The 18,499-nt window shown below is 42.8% G+C and overlaps 1 protein-coding gene across 2 annotated transcripts in view; it reads left to right on the top strand.

Annotated features, from left to right (window-relative positions):
• Positions 1 to 18,499, top strand: part of Dpysl3 (dihydropyrimidinase like 3) — a 109,881-nt gene that overhangs the window by 63,560 nt on the left and 27,822 nt on the right. For both annotated transcript variants that reach the window (XM_052742113.1, XM_052742114.1), the window contains exons 2-4: positions 12,607 to 12,695; positions 15,517 to 15,701; positions 17,786 to 17,950. In XM_052742113.1, the coding sequence (XP_052598073.1) occupies positions 12,607 to 12,695; positions 15,517 to 15,701; positions 17,786 to 17,950 (439 nt within the window). The remainder of the gene's footprint in view (positions 1 to 12,606; positions 12,696 to 15,516; positions 15,702 to 17,785; positions 17,951 to 18,499) is intronic.

Here is an 18,499-nt window from a genome sequence, read left to right as displayed (position 1 = left end):
GATGGGACAAACTGGAACAAAGAATACTGACACATCTATATGAAAATGCCATCAGGAAACCCGTTAGTAATGTAAAAATTAATAGCCATGAGGAAAGGCCCCTAGACTATCTTCTCAGGGATAAAGGGGTCATATCTGTGTGGTTCCCTGCTGTCTAAGCAAGGCCTTGCTTGGGCTCCCCTTAGGAGTGAGGTAAGGAAGAAAAGAGGAAAACTAGGGAGGATTGGGGTGGCAGGTGGTGCAGGGGAGTACTTGGCTCTTTTTCCAGACACAATTTAATACATCTCAGAGTGTATAGTCCTTTGCTGGGCATAGAAAGCTGGCAACTGTTAACTTGAATTTGAAACATTTCTGGGCAGGTGCACGTCACAAGGGCTAACTGCAAAACAATTCCAAAAGGTTGTTCTCCCTGGTGGTGGGAACATAGAATGTTAAGTGAGGATCCAGAAGAAGGGAGCACAGCTTCATGGCTTTGTGGGTAAGGATGAAGTCAGGTTGTCTTCAAAGATGGGGAGCGTATTCCTGTAATGTTTGCATGCTCTTGGACAATAGGAAGCAGTCTTGAGTGTAGTCCAGAAATTGCCACTTGTTCCTACAGCCTGAGAAGCTGGTTGAAGATAAAACTTTGCTACAAGTTTGGATTGCTTTTAAGTGGGGCCTCATTTGTAGCTCCTTCAAGAGTTCATTTCAGTCCAGGCCTTCCTTGTTCTCTAGGAGTTTGTAATTTTCCCTGTCAATATAACTTGGGAAAGTTTGGAGTCGGTGAGTCAAAATAGTTGCTGCTTTAATAGGCCCCTTGCTAGTGAAAGCGGCTGTGGGTATATAGGTTTGTCAGACAGATGGAAGGCTGCGACCAAGAGAATTACTCATGACCATAATCTGTTTTGTGTGTTAAGAAAGGACCAGAGAAAATGTGGCCTGCCTTCCCACCCTACGTTCCTTTATAAGAAGTGTGCTGTGGTCTTTACCATAAAATAGTTAGGACTTTTTTTTTTTCTGAGCTGAACCAAACTTAAAAAAAAAAAAAAAGAGGTGTGGGGGAGGTAAAAAGTCAAACTTTTTTGAGAACTGAGGAAAAAGGAGGCAGGTAGGCAACAAGATAGATGATTTTCATCCTGAGATGTGGGTTCTCGCTTTTAAAGGAACAGATACTTGTTGAATATCTTCTGTATCCAGAATTTAGGTTCACAAAAGTCTTTGGGGGCAACAACCATTTTCCGGAAGGCCCTTCTTCCTTCCTCTGTCTGGCTGCCCGGGCTCAGGCCCATCACATGGGTTCTTGGACTGCAAAGAGGACAGGGGCCCTTCTTTGTTCTCCTGTTCAGAACATTCAAGTGTGCACCAGTTACGGCAAGCTTGAGCCCATCTCTGGTCTTGAAACAGTGCCTTTCCCCAACACCCTTTCTTCCAGGAATGTCTCTCCGGTGGGAGCTGGAACAATGCAAGCTGTGCCGTCTGTAAAACGTGTCCACCATGGGACAGTTTTAGGGAGTTGCATAAGTCAGTGGTTGCATGCTTTTAACCACAGTTCCCAGGAAGTCTTGACCAACTTTTAAAATATAATCTCAGACTTGGAAAAGGATCCCTGTGGCCTCTACTAATTGCTGGGCGCAAACGCCTGTCATTTGAAGGTGCCGCTCACATATTCCAAGGCCCAAGCCGGCATTTCGCTTCTGGGAATTACATTCTGGCTGGCTTTCAGATCTAGTGAAAAGGTTTCTTGTTTCTGAAAAGCAATAGGGTGAGAATTCACCAGGCTTCCCTGTCACTGTAAAGATGGAGTCAAAGCCAGCTGTCAGTCAGAAATGATTAAAGGGAACTGCCTCATAAAAGAGGGGTGGTGTCCATTCATCCACACAGCAGCGGAGACAAGACGTCACTTGCTGGAGCCACAAATCTATGGTTCTTGATTCCTGATGATCTATCGCCTTTCATTGTCTTTATGGACTTAGGAATTTCTAGTGTGGTATTAACGCAAGTCCATCCATTAATATCATTTTCCTAAATCCCAGGCCCCCATTTCTGCTACCTATCTATTTGGTTGGCCAGTGCCCCAAAATTATTATTCAGTTTCGCATCTCATCGTTTTGTTACTTTTTTCCCCCCTCTGTTTTTATTAATGGCTCTTCCTTGGGAACCCTGTTTTGAACCGTGGTGAACTTTTGTACATCACTCCCCTTTCTCCAGCTCTTTAGGGATCAGACTGTCCTCAATAATACACTATGCATTTTAAAATTCATGTTCTTGGTGTCATATCAGACCATAATAATCACTTCAGTCTTTATCCATTTTGTAATTCCTGCTATGAAATCTCTTCAAAAAGTTATACAATGCCTTGTAGATTTTGCAACTAAATAATGTAAGGAGTTAAATAGAGTTTTTCGAATTCCCCGTATTGCCTTCTGCCTTCTATTCTACTGTCATTACCACGTTAGCAGTCTGATGTTTACTCTTCCAGACTTTTCTGCTGCCCACACAAAACCACAATAAACATATTGTGATGGCTAATCCTGGTTGTAATTTGATCTGGGACTAACTAAAACTCCAGCAGCTGAGCACACCTGTAAGGAGATCTCTTGATTGAATTATTAGAGGTTGGAAGACTTACTCTAAATCCAGATCATTTAAGGAAGGAGGGCTCACCATAAGTCTGGATAATTTGAGGTCTGAAGAGGCACCCTAAATCTGGACTAATACACATGTGCACGTTTAATGTTTTGTGCATTTGGACAAGAATTACACCCTGTTTTGCCCATCCATCTCTAGTGTGGTTGTTTTGGGTATTTCTTTAGCTCAAATTTACAGCTTTAACCTGCTTTTAAAAATAGCTTAGGCACCAAAATAAATAAGTCTAAAAAATAATTTGGGGCCAGAGAAATGGCTCAGGGGGTAAAGGTGCTTGCTGGCATGCATGGTGGCTGGAATTCAGTTCCTGGACACATGACCGAGGGAGAAAACCAATTCCCAAAAGCTGTTCTCCGTAGACGAATTTCTAAACAGTCTTATTAAATAAGAAACACAGAGCCAAATACAGAGGTAATAGCCGAAGAGATCAGAGAAATAGTGAAGAGCCACGACTAGCCTTATCTTACCACCTCACCGCAGTAGCTTCCCCAGAGAGAGGGTCTTCCCGTCTAACCTATGTTTTTATTGCCTTTTGCTCTGCCTTTTCATTGGCTCTAAGCCCAGTCACATCACTTCCTTGTCACTGCCTGTCCATACAGACCTCCAGGTCTCTATGGTTGGTACTGGGATTAAAGACTCATGTCACCAGTTTGGCTGTGTCCTTGACCACACAGAGACTCTGCCTGCCATGTGATCAGATTAAGGGCCTGTGCTATCACCGCCTGACTTCTGTTTATGGCTCACTGTGTGACCTCGCTATGTGACCTCTTATCTCCAGGCAAACTTTATTTATTAACATACAAATAAAATATCACATTTCAGCACAATTAAAATATCACCACAGTTCTCTAACTGCTACATGTGTGCTGTGGCATGTATGTTACACACACACAATAAATAAATGAATAAATATAAATGAATAAATAAATAAATGTAAGATAGCCTTGGAGATAGGGTACAGCTCAGTGGTAAATCATTTATATAGCATGCTGAAGGCTCTTGGGATGCTCCCAGTATTGAAAAAACAAAACAAATAAAATCCCCCAAATAGTAATAAAATAGTCAGTACAGTAGGTCATGCCATGGTTATGTTGTATGTCGTGGCTCACTATTGGATGTTACTTGTTCTCCTGCTTCTCTGTCTTCTTTTGTGACCCTGCTCCTAGACCTTTGTGGTTCACATTAATAATCTCCGTTGCCTTTGGCTCTAGTTATATTTCATTCACGTGGTACTGGTAAGAGGTTGGCAAGGAGAAAGTAACAGGGAATACGTGATATTTTTCCCCCTGGACTCTCTGCAGGGCCTGAGATGGTGGAATGTATCCAGGAAAGGAGTACAGCTCCCTACCATGCAGCCCTCAACATACATCAACCCTTCCCAGTTCTAGGAACCACTTCCGCATCTGGCACCTTCAAGCCTAGCTGGTGATGAGTTCTAGGCCCCGCATGTGCACATCCATTGACTTTTCTTAACTCAGGTCCATAGTGTGTCAGACAATGCCATCGTTAAATTCTCCTGAATAATTCAGGCTGAGTGTTACTTCTATTTCCTGCTCTTCTCTTTCCACATGTGCTAAAACTACTTCTGTCTTTTTATCCTTCTGTTGGCTGCTGTTTTCCACGTAGGCACTTCCTGTACCTCCAGCATGGCCGTTCTGTCAACTTGACTCTTTCTACATTTTCAAGTCTGGGATTAAATTTCATACATCTTTCTAAAATGGTTTCTAAGAGTTTTCTATTATTCACAGAATAAACGTTGAACTCCCTAAGTGATTGCCTCCCATCCCTGGCCCCTCTTTGAGTACCATTAGTATTAGGAGTCCCGCCCAAGTCCTCAGTTTCCCACTGGAATACCTTTCTTACATCGGAACCATCGATTCTCCATTGACTGGTAATATGATATCAGATTATGAGTTAACTCCATCAATTCGTTGGAATGATGAGGGCATGTAAGTCAGCACTATATTGAGGTTTTGTTGAACTAAAGTCCATAAACTTATGACCATTTTGACATGTAAGAAGTTTCTAGTAAGTGTCATAAGTCACAGTAATAAATAATTATTTATTATATAAATTAGTTACAAATTAGTGCTTCCTTACTCTGAACAGAATTTGTTCTGATCCGTATGTTCAAACCAGTTACTCTCCTCCAGATTTATGTCAGACAAGGCCTCTAGGGGTTCTCTGATCTCTGCAAAACAGATCTCTCTCTCTCTCTCTCTCTCTCTCTCTCTCTCTCTCTCTCTCTCTCTCTCAAGTTTTCTGTTTAGACTAGTTTTAAGATTGTGGGGGAAACTTTGCATGGAGTACAGAGGGCTCCCAGTCTTCTCTCGAGTTGGTTGGGCACACTTGCTGCAGACGATGAGCCAACATCGATACCACTGTTGGTGGCAGTCCGGTTTCTATCAGGAGTCTTTCTTTGTGCTGAATGCATGATGTTGTTTAGCCACAACTACGGCATCATCCCAGAGAGTTTCACCATCCTAGAAAGCCTCGGTGTGCCGCTTTTCACCAACTCACCCCTCCCCACACTCCCACCCGCTGGCAATCATTAATCCTTTTATGGTTTCTAGTCTTACTCTTTTGTTTTCACTCTGCATTCTTACTTGAGTTCCAGGGTTACTGTTATTACTGTTTGATCTTCATTTCTGCCTACACCTGACATCAAACATTCTGGCTAATTGTCATGTAAGCCTGTGTTTCGGGACTGATTTAGGAAACGTGTTTGTCCTTAGAATCAAGGCCAAAGATGAATTTTCACATTTGTTTCCTAATGATATAGGCACAGTGCTGATGGATTCTGCTCAGTAGGAGTCGGGCCCTTCATCCCTAGAAAACACATGAGCGAGAGAGAGAGAGAGAGAGAGAGAGAGAGAGAGAGAGAGAGAGAGAGAGAGCCAGAGAGCTTTTACCTACAGTGCACAGGTTTGAGATTCGCTGGAAGAACAGAACCAGTGGGATGTGACTATTTTATAAAAGGGGGCGATACTAGAATGTTGCACATAATAAGGGCTGGGTAATCCAATACTGGCCATCTGCCCATGGGAATGGCTAAAAACCCTATAGCTGCTCAGTTCACAAAGCTGGATACCTCAGCAGTCTAATCTCGAACTGAAGACCTAGAAGAGTACAAGAGAATCTCCGTTCTTCAGTCCACACTGGGAGGATGAAGAATCTGAGTCTAATCAGAGCATAAGATGACAGAGGTGGAGGTGGCAACTGCCGCAGCAAGGGTAGATGCACTTGCCAGCAAGAAACAAAGGTAGGCAGGCAAACAAGGCTGATTCATTTCTGGGTGTTGTTATAACTGGATGGTCCATGAGAATGTGCTTCCCACTCTAGAAGAGGCTCTTGTCCATTTATTTAGTTAATCTTTCAGTTAATCTTTACAGGCAATTATCAAAGACCTATTCAAATGTATCTTTCAGTTGATTCTAGACCTTATGAAGTTGACAATCAAATTAATCATCACGGAGTCTAAGGGAAAACTATGTAAAATCCAGAGCAGAGACGGCATGGAGTAGGTCTTCAGAGCTCTGACTCTTCTTCGGTCCTTCCTGAATTTTACAGTATGTTCCAAGAGCATCGTGCTTCTTAGAGGGTTTAGTACAGTGAAAATAGCTACTTGATCCTTGGGCTAACTGGTGTGAGTTTGGCTGTTATCCTACTTTGCTCTCTGTTGCTGTGATAAACACCATGACCAAAAGCATCTTGGGGTGGAAAGGGTCAATTTGGCTTATACTTCCACATCCCAGTCCCTTATTGAGGGCAATCAGGGCAGGAACTGAAACAGAAGCCAAGGAGGAAAGCTGCTTTCCGACCTGCTCTCCCTCGAGGCTCAAGTTTAGCAGTCTTTCTTCTACCTCCCAGGATCACCAGTCCAGGGGTGACACCACCCACTGTGAGCTGGACGCTTCTATACCAATCCTCAATCCAAAAAATAAAAATGAAAAAAAAAATGTCCCACAGACTTGCTTACATGCCAATCTAATGGAGGCATTTTCTCAACTAAGGTTCCCTCTTCCCAGATGATACCAGCTGGTGTCAAGCGGACAGTAAACTAACCAGCACAGCTTTCATTGACATCTGTATGATAAAAGTGGGAGAGCGGAAGTCATAGCACAGCAACTGCGGTCATATTTGTAAAGTTTTCACTCACAGGCCAGCTGCGCCCAACCCTCTATTTTGCCACTAGTCCTCATGGTTGCCCATGAGGTAAGCATTCTTAGCTGTGCTCTATACAGATAGGAACTTTTCATCCCCGGTAACAGTGTCGCTGCCACCATCAACAGGATGAGAAGCAGCTGGCAACTGAGAGCAGCAGCCACCCCCTCCATGGTCCCACAGCCACCATTTGTGGCTCGGCCCAGCTGCAGCTTCTCCTCAGCAAGCCTCCCAGGCTAGCCTCAAACTCTGGATCCTTCTGCCTCTGCCTCCAGCAAATCCTACCAGCGTGAGTCACCACAACCAGCTGCATGCAGCTCAGGCCTTAGCTGAGGCCCACAGGGCTACAGGCAAGTTAGCTTTTTCGAGAATTCATACCCAAGAAGTTGGGTACCAGATGTAGCACGAATCTTAAAAGGTCTTATTAATAAAAAACTCAGAGCCAGGTATTGGGGTTAACACTGAAAGATCAGAGAAACAGAACCAGCCACAGCTAACCTCACCTTGCCAATTCCTCAGCTGATCTCATTTCCTCAGAATGAAATCCTCTGAGTCCTCATCTGAAATGAATGTCAGCTGTACTGCTGCTAAAAGCCTAAAAGCTTAACCAGGCTCTAGTTCCTGGTCCTCATACCTTACATACCTTTCTGCTTCCTGCCATCACCTCCTGGGATTAAAGGTGTGTGTCACCATACCTGGCTGTTTCCAGTGTGGCTTTGAACTCACAGAGATCCAGATGGATCTCTGCCTTCAGAATGCTAGAATTAAAGGCGTGTGTGCCACTATTTTCTGGCCTCAATATCTAGTGGCTGTTCAGTTCTCTGACCCCAGATAAGTTTATTAGGGTACACAATATATTGGGGAATACAGTATCACCACACCTAGGCTTACTATTTGGGGCTTTGAATGTATTGTAGTAAGACAGTGTGTACTTTTAGAAGGCATTATTTAAGGGTAATATTAGGTAGACAAAAGCATAGTTTGAACTGGGTTATGTCAAGAGTGGTGAAGAAGATGTGCACATGACTAATCAGACCTTTACAGATCCGGCTGACCTACAAGAATGGGAATTTCTCCTGGCTCCTCCTGTCCTGTGCTAGCATCCTTCCCCTCTGTGTTTCTTTACCCTGCCTGACCATCCACTTGAGCTTGTCAATGTCTAGACTCTTGTTGAAGACTGTCTGTTATCAGGGAGCTAGGATTAAAGAGCCATCTATAGTTCATTCCCCTGTCCACTGTGACCCAGGACAGACCCCATCACTCATCGAGGCCTTTGATAGTTTCATCTTTAAAATGGTTAAAGTGAACTTCTGGCAAGAGAAGAATGCACATGTCTGGCTTTGACGTGCCAGCCACCATGCCCTGGTTCACACTGCTGCTAGCTACTGCCCCCTTCACCCTCTTCTTCTCCTCCCATTTTCAACCATCCAGGACCAAACCCAAGATGATAAAATGAAAGCAGTGCTTCCCACATACTGTGTAGTCTGCGTAGTGGCTGCATTTTGAAAGGGGTCTCATTTGCGTCCAGCAAACCTTTGTGGTCCTTTGTGTGTTTAGATGACTAGAGGAAGAAAGTGGGTTTGAGAAGCGTATCAGCACCAGTTCAGGAGTTTGAAATGGGGTTACCCTGTTAAACTGTGCCCTATCTCGTGGAGGGCTTGGAGCTAAGAACCTGCTCCTAAGAACTCCTGAGAGTTTTCTCTGTCTCAAAATCATGATTGTCACCCAGGGCCCTGGATACAGATCCATATGCTGGGTGAGGAGCCTGGGCATGGGGTGGTTTTAAGTCCTCACCTCACCTGCTGGAAGAGAGTGGATTGCTATATTCTCCTGAGGGCTTATTTGCAGAGGAAGAACGACCTGGAAGGGCCTTGGGAACTTGCCCTGGAGTGGGCTGGTGAGGTTAGAGGAAGAAACCTTGGCTGTCCTTGACAGTTGTTGAGGGCAGGCTGGGGTCTAGTGACTCTGAAATTCCCTTTATGGAAAAGTTTGTTATATTTTGATTAACAAAGTGTTTGTTCAACTCTTATTTATTCGCAGTGTGAATGATAATACAAATGGGAATTGCTCACATTCACTGATAATTTAGTGTTCAAGCAGATAGCACTTCACATACATACCCCTAAATCCTTACCAGAACCCTAAGAAAATGACACTATTTTCCTTATTATATAGACAAAGTACCCGAAACCCAGAGAGGGAATGCCCCTTGTCCAAATCCAGGTAGTGTTAAGGCTCTCTCAAGGAACTGTATTTACTCAGAGGCAGGCTGAGGACTTGAGTGCTTAGAGCCTCACCGGTACCTTTTCCTGAATTCACCTCCCCACCCCCACCCATCCCCCATGAGTCAACAGGACTATCTTAGAAAGCCAGGTTTCCTCTCTTGTTTTTGAATGATGCTGCTTTGGGAAAGAACATCAACAAGATTTCATCCATCGAGTTTACCCATCCTGATCTATTCTTAAGGGTAAGAGTGTTTTTAGAGAGTGAGATCTAATTGCCCAAATGGGAATTTATTTAAAATAACCACCTGTGCCTTCATCTACATCATAAAAGGATAGTGAATCACTACAGAAGATCAGGGTCTGTTCTTTGTGGTCATAAGAGACTTGATTTTGGACAATGCTTTGACCTCCTTCCGTGTTCCCTTCCTCTTCTTGGGACTGCAGCCTCTATTCTAAACAGCTGGGGTGCCTGCAGAATTACAGAACACACAGGAGTTAAGTACTGTTCTCTGGCTGACCCAATGGCTGTACAGAAGTCTGTGCAGACTGTGGCTGCACCAGGATAGTCTTCATTGCCTCAGACAGCGGTGGCAATTGACACCCGCGTCCTTTATAGCAAAGACTAGAGGAGGAAGCTGAAATGCCGAACAAGTCCATTAGGGTTACGTTCCATTTCTTTCTCTATCCTAATTTGAATTTGCAATCAATCCACTCATTCCTGTTCTCCGCATCTTTAAAGGTTTGTTTGATATTCTTTTTCTCCTTCCTCCCCTCCCCTCCCTCTGTCTTCTCTCATTTTCAATTTCTCTCACAAACGTATAGTTTTAGTTCCTCTAATCATTATTATACCCCAGTGAAGGAAAAACGTTCAACTTTTATCATGTTTTAAAAGCCCTTGCTACCCTAGATCATAAATCAATTCCCTTGATGAACTGCATTAACACTTTGGGGCCATAAGGGGCAGGTCTAATGCACTGATTTATAAGCAGGGCTGAAAGTTAATGGATTCCTAAAGTTACCTACCGCAGAGAACTGGCTGCACTTTAAACACCACAACAGTTAGATTCCGTATCAGAGAAGAGAGTCCTGTCATGATGGAGCCCTGGTCATAAGATGTGAATATTTTTGGTACAGTAGTCCGGGGTGAAGGATCAGTGTGGTGCCAAAAGGGGAGCCCTTGATTTGCTTGTACCTATAACTGCCCCACTCTGTTGCTTAGAGTAAATCACCCTGTGTGTAGCTCCTTATTTAGAAAACAGGAACTTGAATCTGTCCTGAACATATGGTACTCCAAAAGGCTTTTAGAGGTATTAACACAAACATAATAGTAAAAGAATAAATAGGACTGAGACTAGATGGATTATGATACGTACTGTCAATAATCCTTCTGGACAACAGCCTGAAGAGGTGAAATAGGTATAGTTTATCCACCCTGTGCTAATGGAAAAACAAAAACAAACAAAAAACCATAGAGACTCTGAGAGGGTAAATCCTAACCCAAGATCACACACCTATGGAAGTGTTCCATGGAATTCTCATAGTAGTAGTAAGAACACAACTGGATCCAAGCTGAGCAGCAGGCCACCTGAAGCACTCTGGCCTGCAATACATTGAGGTATTCAGTCCTTGCTGGCTAAGCAGGGTCCGCCTGATGATATCAGACTCTTCTTGAGTATAGACACTAAAGTAGTTACTTTTCTGTAATAACATGCCATGGTCCAAAGCAACTTATGGAAGAAAAAGTTTATTTAGGCTTGCAGTTCCAGAAGGAGAGTCCATATGGTGGGGGAGGCATGGTAGCAGGCAGAACAAGAAGTTGAGAGATCACATCTTCAACAGCAACAGCAAAGCAGAAAGAACAAAGAGGAAGTAGGGCAAGGCTATAAGCTCTGAAAGCCCACCCCCAGTGACATACTTCCTCTAACAAGGCTGTACCATGTCCCCAAACAGCTCCACCAACTGAGAACCAAGTGTTCAAATATCTGAGTCCATAGGGGACATGTTTTCAATCCACAAGTATCTTCCAGATTATCCCAGAAAGCTCTGGAAGTATCCTAGTTCTTCATGCTTATCACTATATGACAAAGATTGGGCATTCTTAACTTGACTATGGATGCTTAGATGCCTCATTGGCAGGAATAGAAAATAAGAGCCCACAACTCATATATGCTTTGTTGAAGATAACTATCACAGGTGTTGGGTTTGTGCATACTGTTGGGTTTTGATCCTGCCACATGCATATCTATGAGGCTGGTCCATGAGTTCATAACAAGCATTGTTTTATGTGTACAAAGATGATTGGTTTTACCTGGTTTGGGGGTGACCAGTAGTTCCATTCCTCACAGCCCTTGCATCCCTTGGTATCAATCTCAATAGTTGCCTTTCAAATTCTTAGTGTCAAATGTTTTGCCTAGGCTTCCCTTTATAATATAGCCCTTGTACATGGGGTTAAAATGAGTCAAGTGGGTTGTTGTGGAGGAAATAGAGAGCAGGCTAAAGAGGAGCCCCCATGGAAAGTTGTGATCTGTTAGTTCAACTTTTCATGTCTCTGCTCTGCATAATGAAAACAAATAATAATAATAAATAATAAACAGCAATAACACTTACAACCCATGATCAGGGTCCCTGTTCCTTCCCCCTGAAACCTACACCAGGCCTATCACTTGTTTTTGGACTCCGTTTTCATTTACTCATCCATTGTTAAGCCAGAAAGGATTTATCTAATTACCATTTGAAAAGTGTCCAGTGATGTGCTCTCAGTGGTGTTGATTGTATTTGGATCCACTCCTCCTTGTGTGGAACATCAAGGAAGACTGCACAGTTTTGCTGATTCATAACCTTGTACTCCATCTCCATTCAATCTATGATCTGCAGAACTGATGTTGGTTTGATATTCCTCTGACATACAGAACATATATGTGTATTTTGTGATCAACCATAGAGCATATTTTCATTGTTCCATGTTGGATCACTCATAAATTTCATCTAATTTGCAGTTTTTTAAAAGACTTTATTTTTCTCATGATTAAAGCAATAAGGGAGTGCATTCATTCCTAGTCAAAATGCATCATATAACTGTATGAAAAATGTCCTTAGAAAACTCAATACTATGTATCATGGATATTAAAACAAAAAAATGAAATGGATTAAAAGAATGTGAGAAATACTGTATATAATGAAGCAAATATAAATCATACATAATTTCTCCTTCTCCCACGTTAAATAAGTACAATACAGTTTTTATATTTTTCCCAACAATGATTCTCTTACACTTTGTGATCTAACAGAATTGAGCAGTAACATGAACAAGTTTTTCATTTTGACAATATAGGTAATATATATGTATATTTCTAAAAGCTGTGACAGTGACAGCTTTCAGATGCAAGAGGTGAAACCCTGGAATAATGTGAATCAGAACTGGATCCCCAACAAATATATCTCACTCAAATGTGTAATGCACTGATCACACAGAGGTCATTTACCAAGTGTGTTCTTGCTAAATGTCTGAAAGAAGAGGTAGTTAGGAACACCTTGGCAACACACTCTTCCCCTAGGTACTGTGATAGTGACTCATGTCTTCCTTCTTTTCCAGAGTGACCGTCTTCTAATCAAGGGAGGAAGAATCGTCAATGATGATCAGTCCTTTTATGCTGATATTTACATGGAGGATGGCTTAATAAAGTATGTTTATGAAACCACCTTCTACTTCCCCTCTGCCTAAGAAGAAGCTTCAATTTCATAAATAAAGTGAAAACACTGAAAAAGTGAAAACAAAAGAATCATTTTGAGGGCCCCTTTGTGCAAAATGTATTAAATGGAATGCTATGGGTGATAGAAGATTGGGTGATGTCACTTCTGTTCTTAAGGATACTGATAAGTGTATATGAGTGACAGCATCCTAAAAATACCAAGGTGTGTGTAATAGGTTCCAAAGTAAAATCAGAATATACACAGACTTTTTGTTAACAGGTAAGGCTTTAGATTAGAGAAAATACTTAAAAGTGAACTTGAAAAAATAGTGGTGAGTTTTAGAAGGGCAGGGTACAAATAGGACATACATATAAGGCATGTTTTCCAAATATATTCATCAGCAATCTACAATTTCTCTATAGAATGATTTGCTACTGAAGAAGCACGGGCAGTTGATGTTCATGTATCAGTTCATCTTAAAACAGGGTTGGATTAATATGATATCATATCATGAACAGCAAGGTACACCACTATATTAATAAGATGTTGTATATGTCTAGAATATCCAATTCATCCTGCTAGCAGGAGTGCTTCCTATTGGCAAAGCATTTGTGTAAGGTGCTAGACATTGCTATGTGACATTCTATAGTAGGCATTCTGCAAGCTCAAATCAGCATTCCCTCTGTCCTTGGGACCTTAGAGTCTGAGGGAAACTGAGGTTTCTGAATATATAGCAAGGATCCAGCATTATGAGGTAATAGCAATATCAAGAACTGAATAACAGGCTAGATGGAATTCATAGTGAGCAATTGTTAATTACAACAGCTCATGTTTATTGATCCCTAAGGTGCTTAATAGTATTTTGTGGGTTTAGCAGAGATGAACTTTTAATCTATATAACTCCAATGAGGAGCTGTTACATTTTTCAATCAAAAGAATTGGGTCATGGTGAGATTAAATAATAACTTGTCTATGGCTAGTAACTGGCACAGTCAAGACTGTAAATCCAGGTAGCCTCCAGGTAGCACACCTACACAGAGTAGACTTGGCTACCAGCAGAATGATTAAATAAGGAGACAGAAGCTGAGATTTTAGAGAACACTGTGGGCTTAATTAGTGTATTGGAGAAAAGTGGATGAGGCATTTTTCTTTCGGATAGGGTATTTTGCTAGTTGCAAGGATGGGTGAAACAATGTATGTAAACATCTATAAACACACACCACACGGGTCCATCAATTCTTCATCCTCTTGATTCTCAATTTCTCCTGGAGGAAGAACTAAGAAAAAGAGTAGCAGAACCGGGCAATATCTGGACTGAAGTAGAATTACAATCAGAGGCTGCATTTTTTCCACTGTGTGTTTTGAGTTGTGGTGGCCCTGGAATGGCCCCGTGGTGATGCGGTGAAGTTGAACTCTCAGACATGTCAGGAATACATTAGCTGTGGACCTAGAATTTGCTGGTCAGTGACTTTTTTTTTTCCTACCCCAAGAGAATCTTTTTGGCTAGGTTCAGATGGAAAGTACTCACACCAACCAGTAGTGGGTTACACATGTGTCCAAGGTAGGTGATATTCATTGTTAATGTAAACTGTGAATCCTAGGTATACCATCAGGACAGACTTGACCAGATACCTAGATCAAAGTTATAAAGTCAAGCAGTATTGAAAGTAGAGATCTTCAAGCAGCATTTTAAGGCATAGGTAACACATTCATTGTGAGGTGCACCTTTGAAACACTCATTGAGTTGCCTCCAACCCCACCTTGCTTCCCACCCCTATTCCTTCCTGGGATGCTCTAAAGCTTCCTGGGTCACACCGTACCTTAGGGAGATTGTCAAAATAATCTTCCTTAGTTTGAAGCCTCTATTGAGATACTGACAGTGCAAAAAGCAGTTGGTGTGGGAGAGATCTGCATGTTTGACTCTTTCATGGTGAATCTGCAATGGAGTGCCATTGGCTGATCAGGGAAGGGTGGAGTAAGAAAAAGAAGCCTGAGGTGGGGGGTGACTCGAGCAAAGGTCTCTCACTAGGGCACAGCAAGCCTGCTTTGAAGATGCCTGAGTTCCATATCTGTTGTTGTACTGAGTCTTTATCTTCTGCTGCTCCTAGGCATCATGCATTTCACACTCTCCCTAGCTTTCCCGGTGTCATCCCACACCACTAAAAAAAGGAGCAAAGTGAAAGAAACCATGAAAATAGTTAAGTAAAAATATTAGTCACATGCTGTGCTCTAGACATCGGCAATCCATAGATTTCAGTACAAAGCCATAACTCAAGGCCCATACAGATAATTTTGTGTCCACAAAAATAGTTTTGTGCACACAACTATCTCTTCTTGTTTAAAGACAACTGGAGTTGTGAGTGACTTTGAAGACCCTAATTGTAGCAGGGTCCTATGCTGTTTTTCCCTTTGGGGGGCTGGGGGGAGGGGGGCAAGTAGGTGCAGAGTCAACAACACAGACTTTGGGAGAATGTCGAAACAACAAGCTCAGTTTATTCAGGAAGAGGCAAGCCTTATATACCCTCTACCCCACCCTGGGGGAAGGTTTGATGAATATACATCTGTCAGTATGACATGGCTGCCTCTCATTGGTCCAGGTCATATCCAGATCATGTCTCAGCTGCTGCTGCTAAGGTCCTTAGGCAGACCCAGGTTGGCTCTCAGAAAGTACCTTTTTTACTTGTTTGGGCTGGCTGGCCCTCAAGCCTGTTAGGGATGAGTCATCCCACAACCAATGCCTAAAATCCTTACATCCTACGCTTGTCTTGAGTGTCTCTCTTCTTAACTGCCGGTTGTCCCACTGTCTCACCAGGCAAATTGGAGACAATCTGATTGTCCCCGGAGGTGTGAAGACTATTGAAGCCAACGGGAAGATGGTGATTCCTGGAGGCATTGATGTCCACACTCACTTCCAGATGCCTTACAAGGGGATGACCACAGTGGATGATTTCTTCCAAGGGACAAAGGCTGCCTTAGCAGGTGGCACCACCATGATCAGTAAGTCCTGAGACTAGACATAGTCCTGCCGCTCAGAGATCTGGGCTTGCCACAGGTGCCAAGCACCTGCCCTCTGATAACACTGACACCTGACACACTTCTCTCGATTTGGTTTGTGGAATTTGTGTTCCTAGAGGTGGTTACTCTTAAGAAAACTGCCAGCTCCCTGGAATTACACAAAGGAGATGCACAAGTCTCATGCATGAGAGAAAGATAAGTTAGAAAGAATACTCTTTGAGACTGACAGTTCTTGGGGTACTCAGTGGACTTAGTACTATTGGGTCATTGCTGTATTTTGACCAATTTGTATCTTTAAGATTAGAAAAGCTGTGAGTGGTTTCCTTTATTTATTTTTGTTTTATTTTACTTCTGGTAACTACTAACTCTAGGGGAGCTTGGGAAGTGGCATGCCCTTGGATTACTGAACTGATAGCATTCCAGACAGCCCTTTCTGTCTGAGGAATCTCAATGAACTGGGTACTGGCCCAGAGCTAGCCTCAAACTGGGGAGACAGAGCACTGTTTACTTAACATCATATTCCTCTACCCACAGGCTCAGAGCAGCCTGAGCCAGAATTACAGTCTGTCTTGACCTTCCTTCAGACTTAACCACTAGCAGCGGTCAACTTTAGCTAGGAGGTAAAAGCCCAGAAAAACTGTAGCAAGGCCATAAAAGGTGTAGTCCAGGGAGGCCTGAGGTTTCCTCCCAGCTGATGGGAAGGAGCCAGCTGACTTCTCAGCAGCTGTCTGCCCAGGAAAGCCCTCATGTCCTTGAAGACATTAGGAATGTAGCTGGATGCATCTACTTTCCAATCAGTGTGCTTAGGCTTCTCTGACAGAGGAAATGCGTGATCTTGGCTTTGGCTTGGCTGCCTGCCACCTGGGCAAGGAATTGGGCCTGTTCTGCATGCCTGCAATGTTTTCTATGCTTGATCTTCTACATCAGTGAAGGGGCAGAGGGAAAATCAGAGATCTAAGTGAGGAATAAAGCTTCCAAGGAGCCACAGATGCAGTCTCGCCCTTCGTAGATAACTTAGAGATGCTAGACGTGCAGAAAGCAAAGGGTGCATTTAACCCTCCTTCACTGTTAGAGCTGCTGTTGCACAGTTTCCAGCTTAACAAGAGGATTGTAACCTTTGTACCGTATTTCAAGCTGCTATTTTTCACTAAATCATGGACTATGAATGTCTTTCTGCTCTTTTGTTCATATTCTACTACAGGTTTTTAAGTAGATGTCTTTTGTCACTCTGTGGAAGTTTTCTCTAAGTTTTAACTAAACTTCTCAATTTTTTCAACTTCAGTCACTTGCAATTTTTCATTTACATAAATGTATTCTCGAACACCCTAGAAACTAGCAGCTACAACTTGTTTTCCTAGGTATGATTCTTGGGCATGAGGATAATTATTGAGTCAGGTCTGAAAAAAGGTCCAGATTTTTGATACATATTTCAATGTCAATCTCAGGATAGTTGAACCAGTCGCATGCTTTACCTCAGCTGCCTGGGGGGCACTGATGAAAGTGGGACTTTGGCCTAACCCTTACTATAATAGCAGCAATTTATTTAAAAATGCGTACCATCCATGGTTGCAGGGAAGAGAGTGAGTTTGAACTCAGCGAAACCAATTCTTGTTAACCTTGGCCACTAGTTCCTGTCATACATCTAGAACTTCTTCTATCCAGGGAAGAGAATACAACTGTTGTCACTATCAGTGACTCAACCTCAGCAATCGTAAATCCCAGGTACTCATCAAGACCTAACATTTATTAATGCTTAATATGTGCCAAGTATCAGTATAGTACTTTATATGTATTTTATCATTTAATCATACAGCAAACTCAGAGGGAAACTGCCATTATTACCTATTCCCCTATCCTCTTAACACCCATTTTAAGAAGAGAAAACTGAGGTTTCAGAAAGCTAATAATTTGTCCCAAGTCCCAGAGTTAGATATTTAAAGCACCTGTCTCTTTGAAGGCACCAAGACACAGAGGTTGTACAGTCATCGCTAAGCAGGAGGGAACAGACCTGTGGGGTGCAGGGAAGAACCAAACTGTTGTGAGTCATTTGGCCCTTTGTCTTTCAGTTGACCATGTAGTACCTGAACCTGAGTCTAGCCTGACGGAGGCCTATGAAAAGTGGCGTGAGTGGGCTGATGGGAAAAGCTGTTGTGACTATGCTTTGCATGTGGACATCACCCACTGGAATGACAGTGTCAAGCAGGAAGTACAGAACCTCAGCAAAGACAAAGGTGAGCAAATCATGCTCTCCAGCCTCCTGTCTCTTGGCTGCCATGTCTGTCTTTCCCACAGTGACCCACTTATGGGAGTCACTCCCCTAGTTTAGAGTCTGGTACCTTAAGCACGAGTGCTGAATGTAGGGCTTTCTCCTTTGTTCCAGGCACTTTGTGTTTATGCAACTTCACTTACTTTTATACAGGATCCTCACGGGATAAATAGTGTTAGTCATAACAGTGCAGATGAAAAAGCAGAGGGTTAGAGTAACTGCCCAGGATCTCATTTAGTAAGCAATAGGTCTATCCAAAGACGACGCTTTTCACTTCCATGAATGTCTTAGGTTTCTATTGCTGCGATTAAACATCGTCACAAAAAGCAACTGGGGAGGAAAGGGTTTATTTCATTTTATAGCTGGTAGTCCATCACTGAAGGAAGTCAGGACAGGAACTCAAGCAGGGCAGAAACTTGGAGGCAGGAACCGAGTCCAGGGTTTGAAGAAGTACCGCTTACTGGCTTGCTCCTCATGGCTTGCTCAGCCTGCCTTCTTATATATAGCACCTCAG

Source organism: Peromyscus californicus, unplaced genomic scaffold, assembly GCF_007827085.1.
Source record: "Peromyscus californicus insignis strain IS unplaced genomic scaffold, ASM782708v3 Scaffold_17__1_contigs__length_78620276, whole genome shotgun sequence".
NCBI lineage: Eukaryota > Metazoa > Chordata > Mammalia > Rodentia > Cricetidae > Peromyscus > Peromyscus californicus.
Note: the sequence above shows the minus strand (reverse complement) of the source record. Positions and strands in the feature narration are given on the sequence as shown.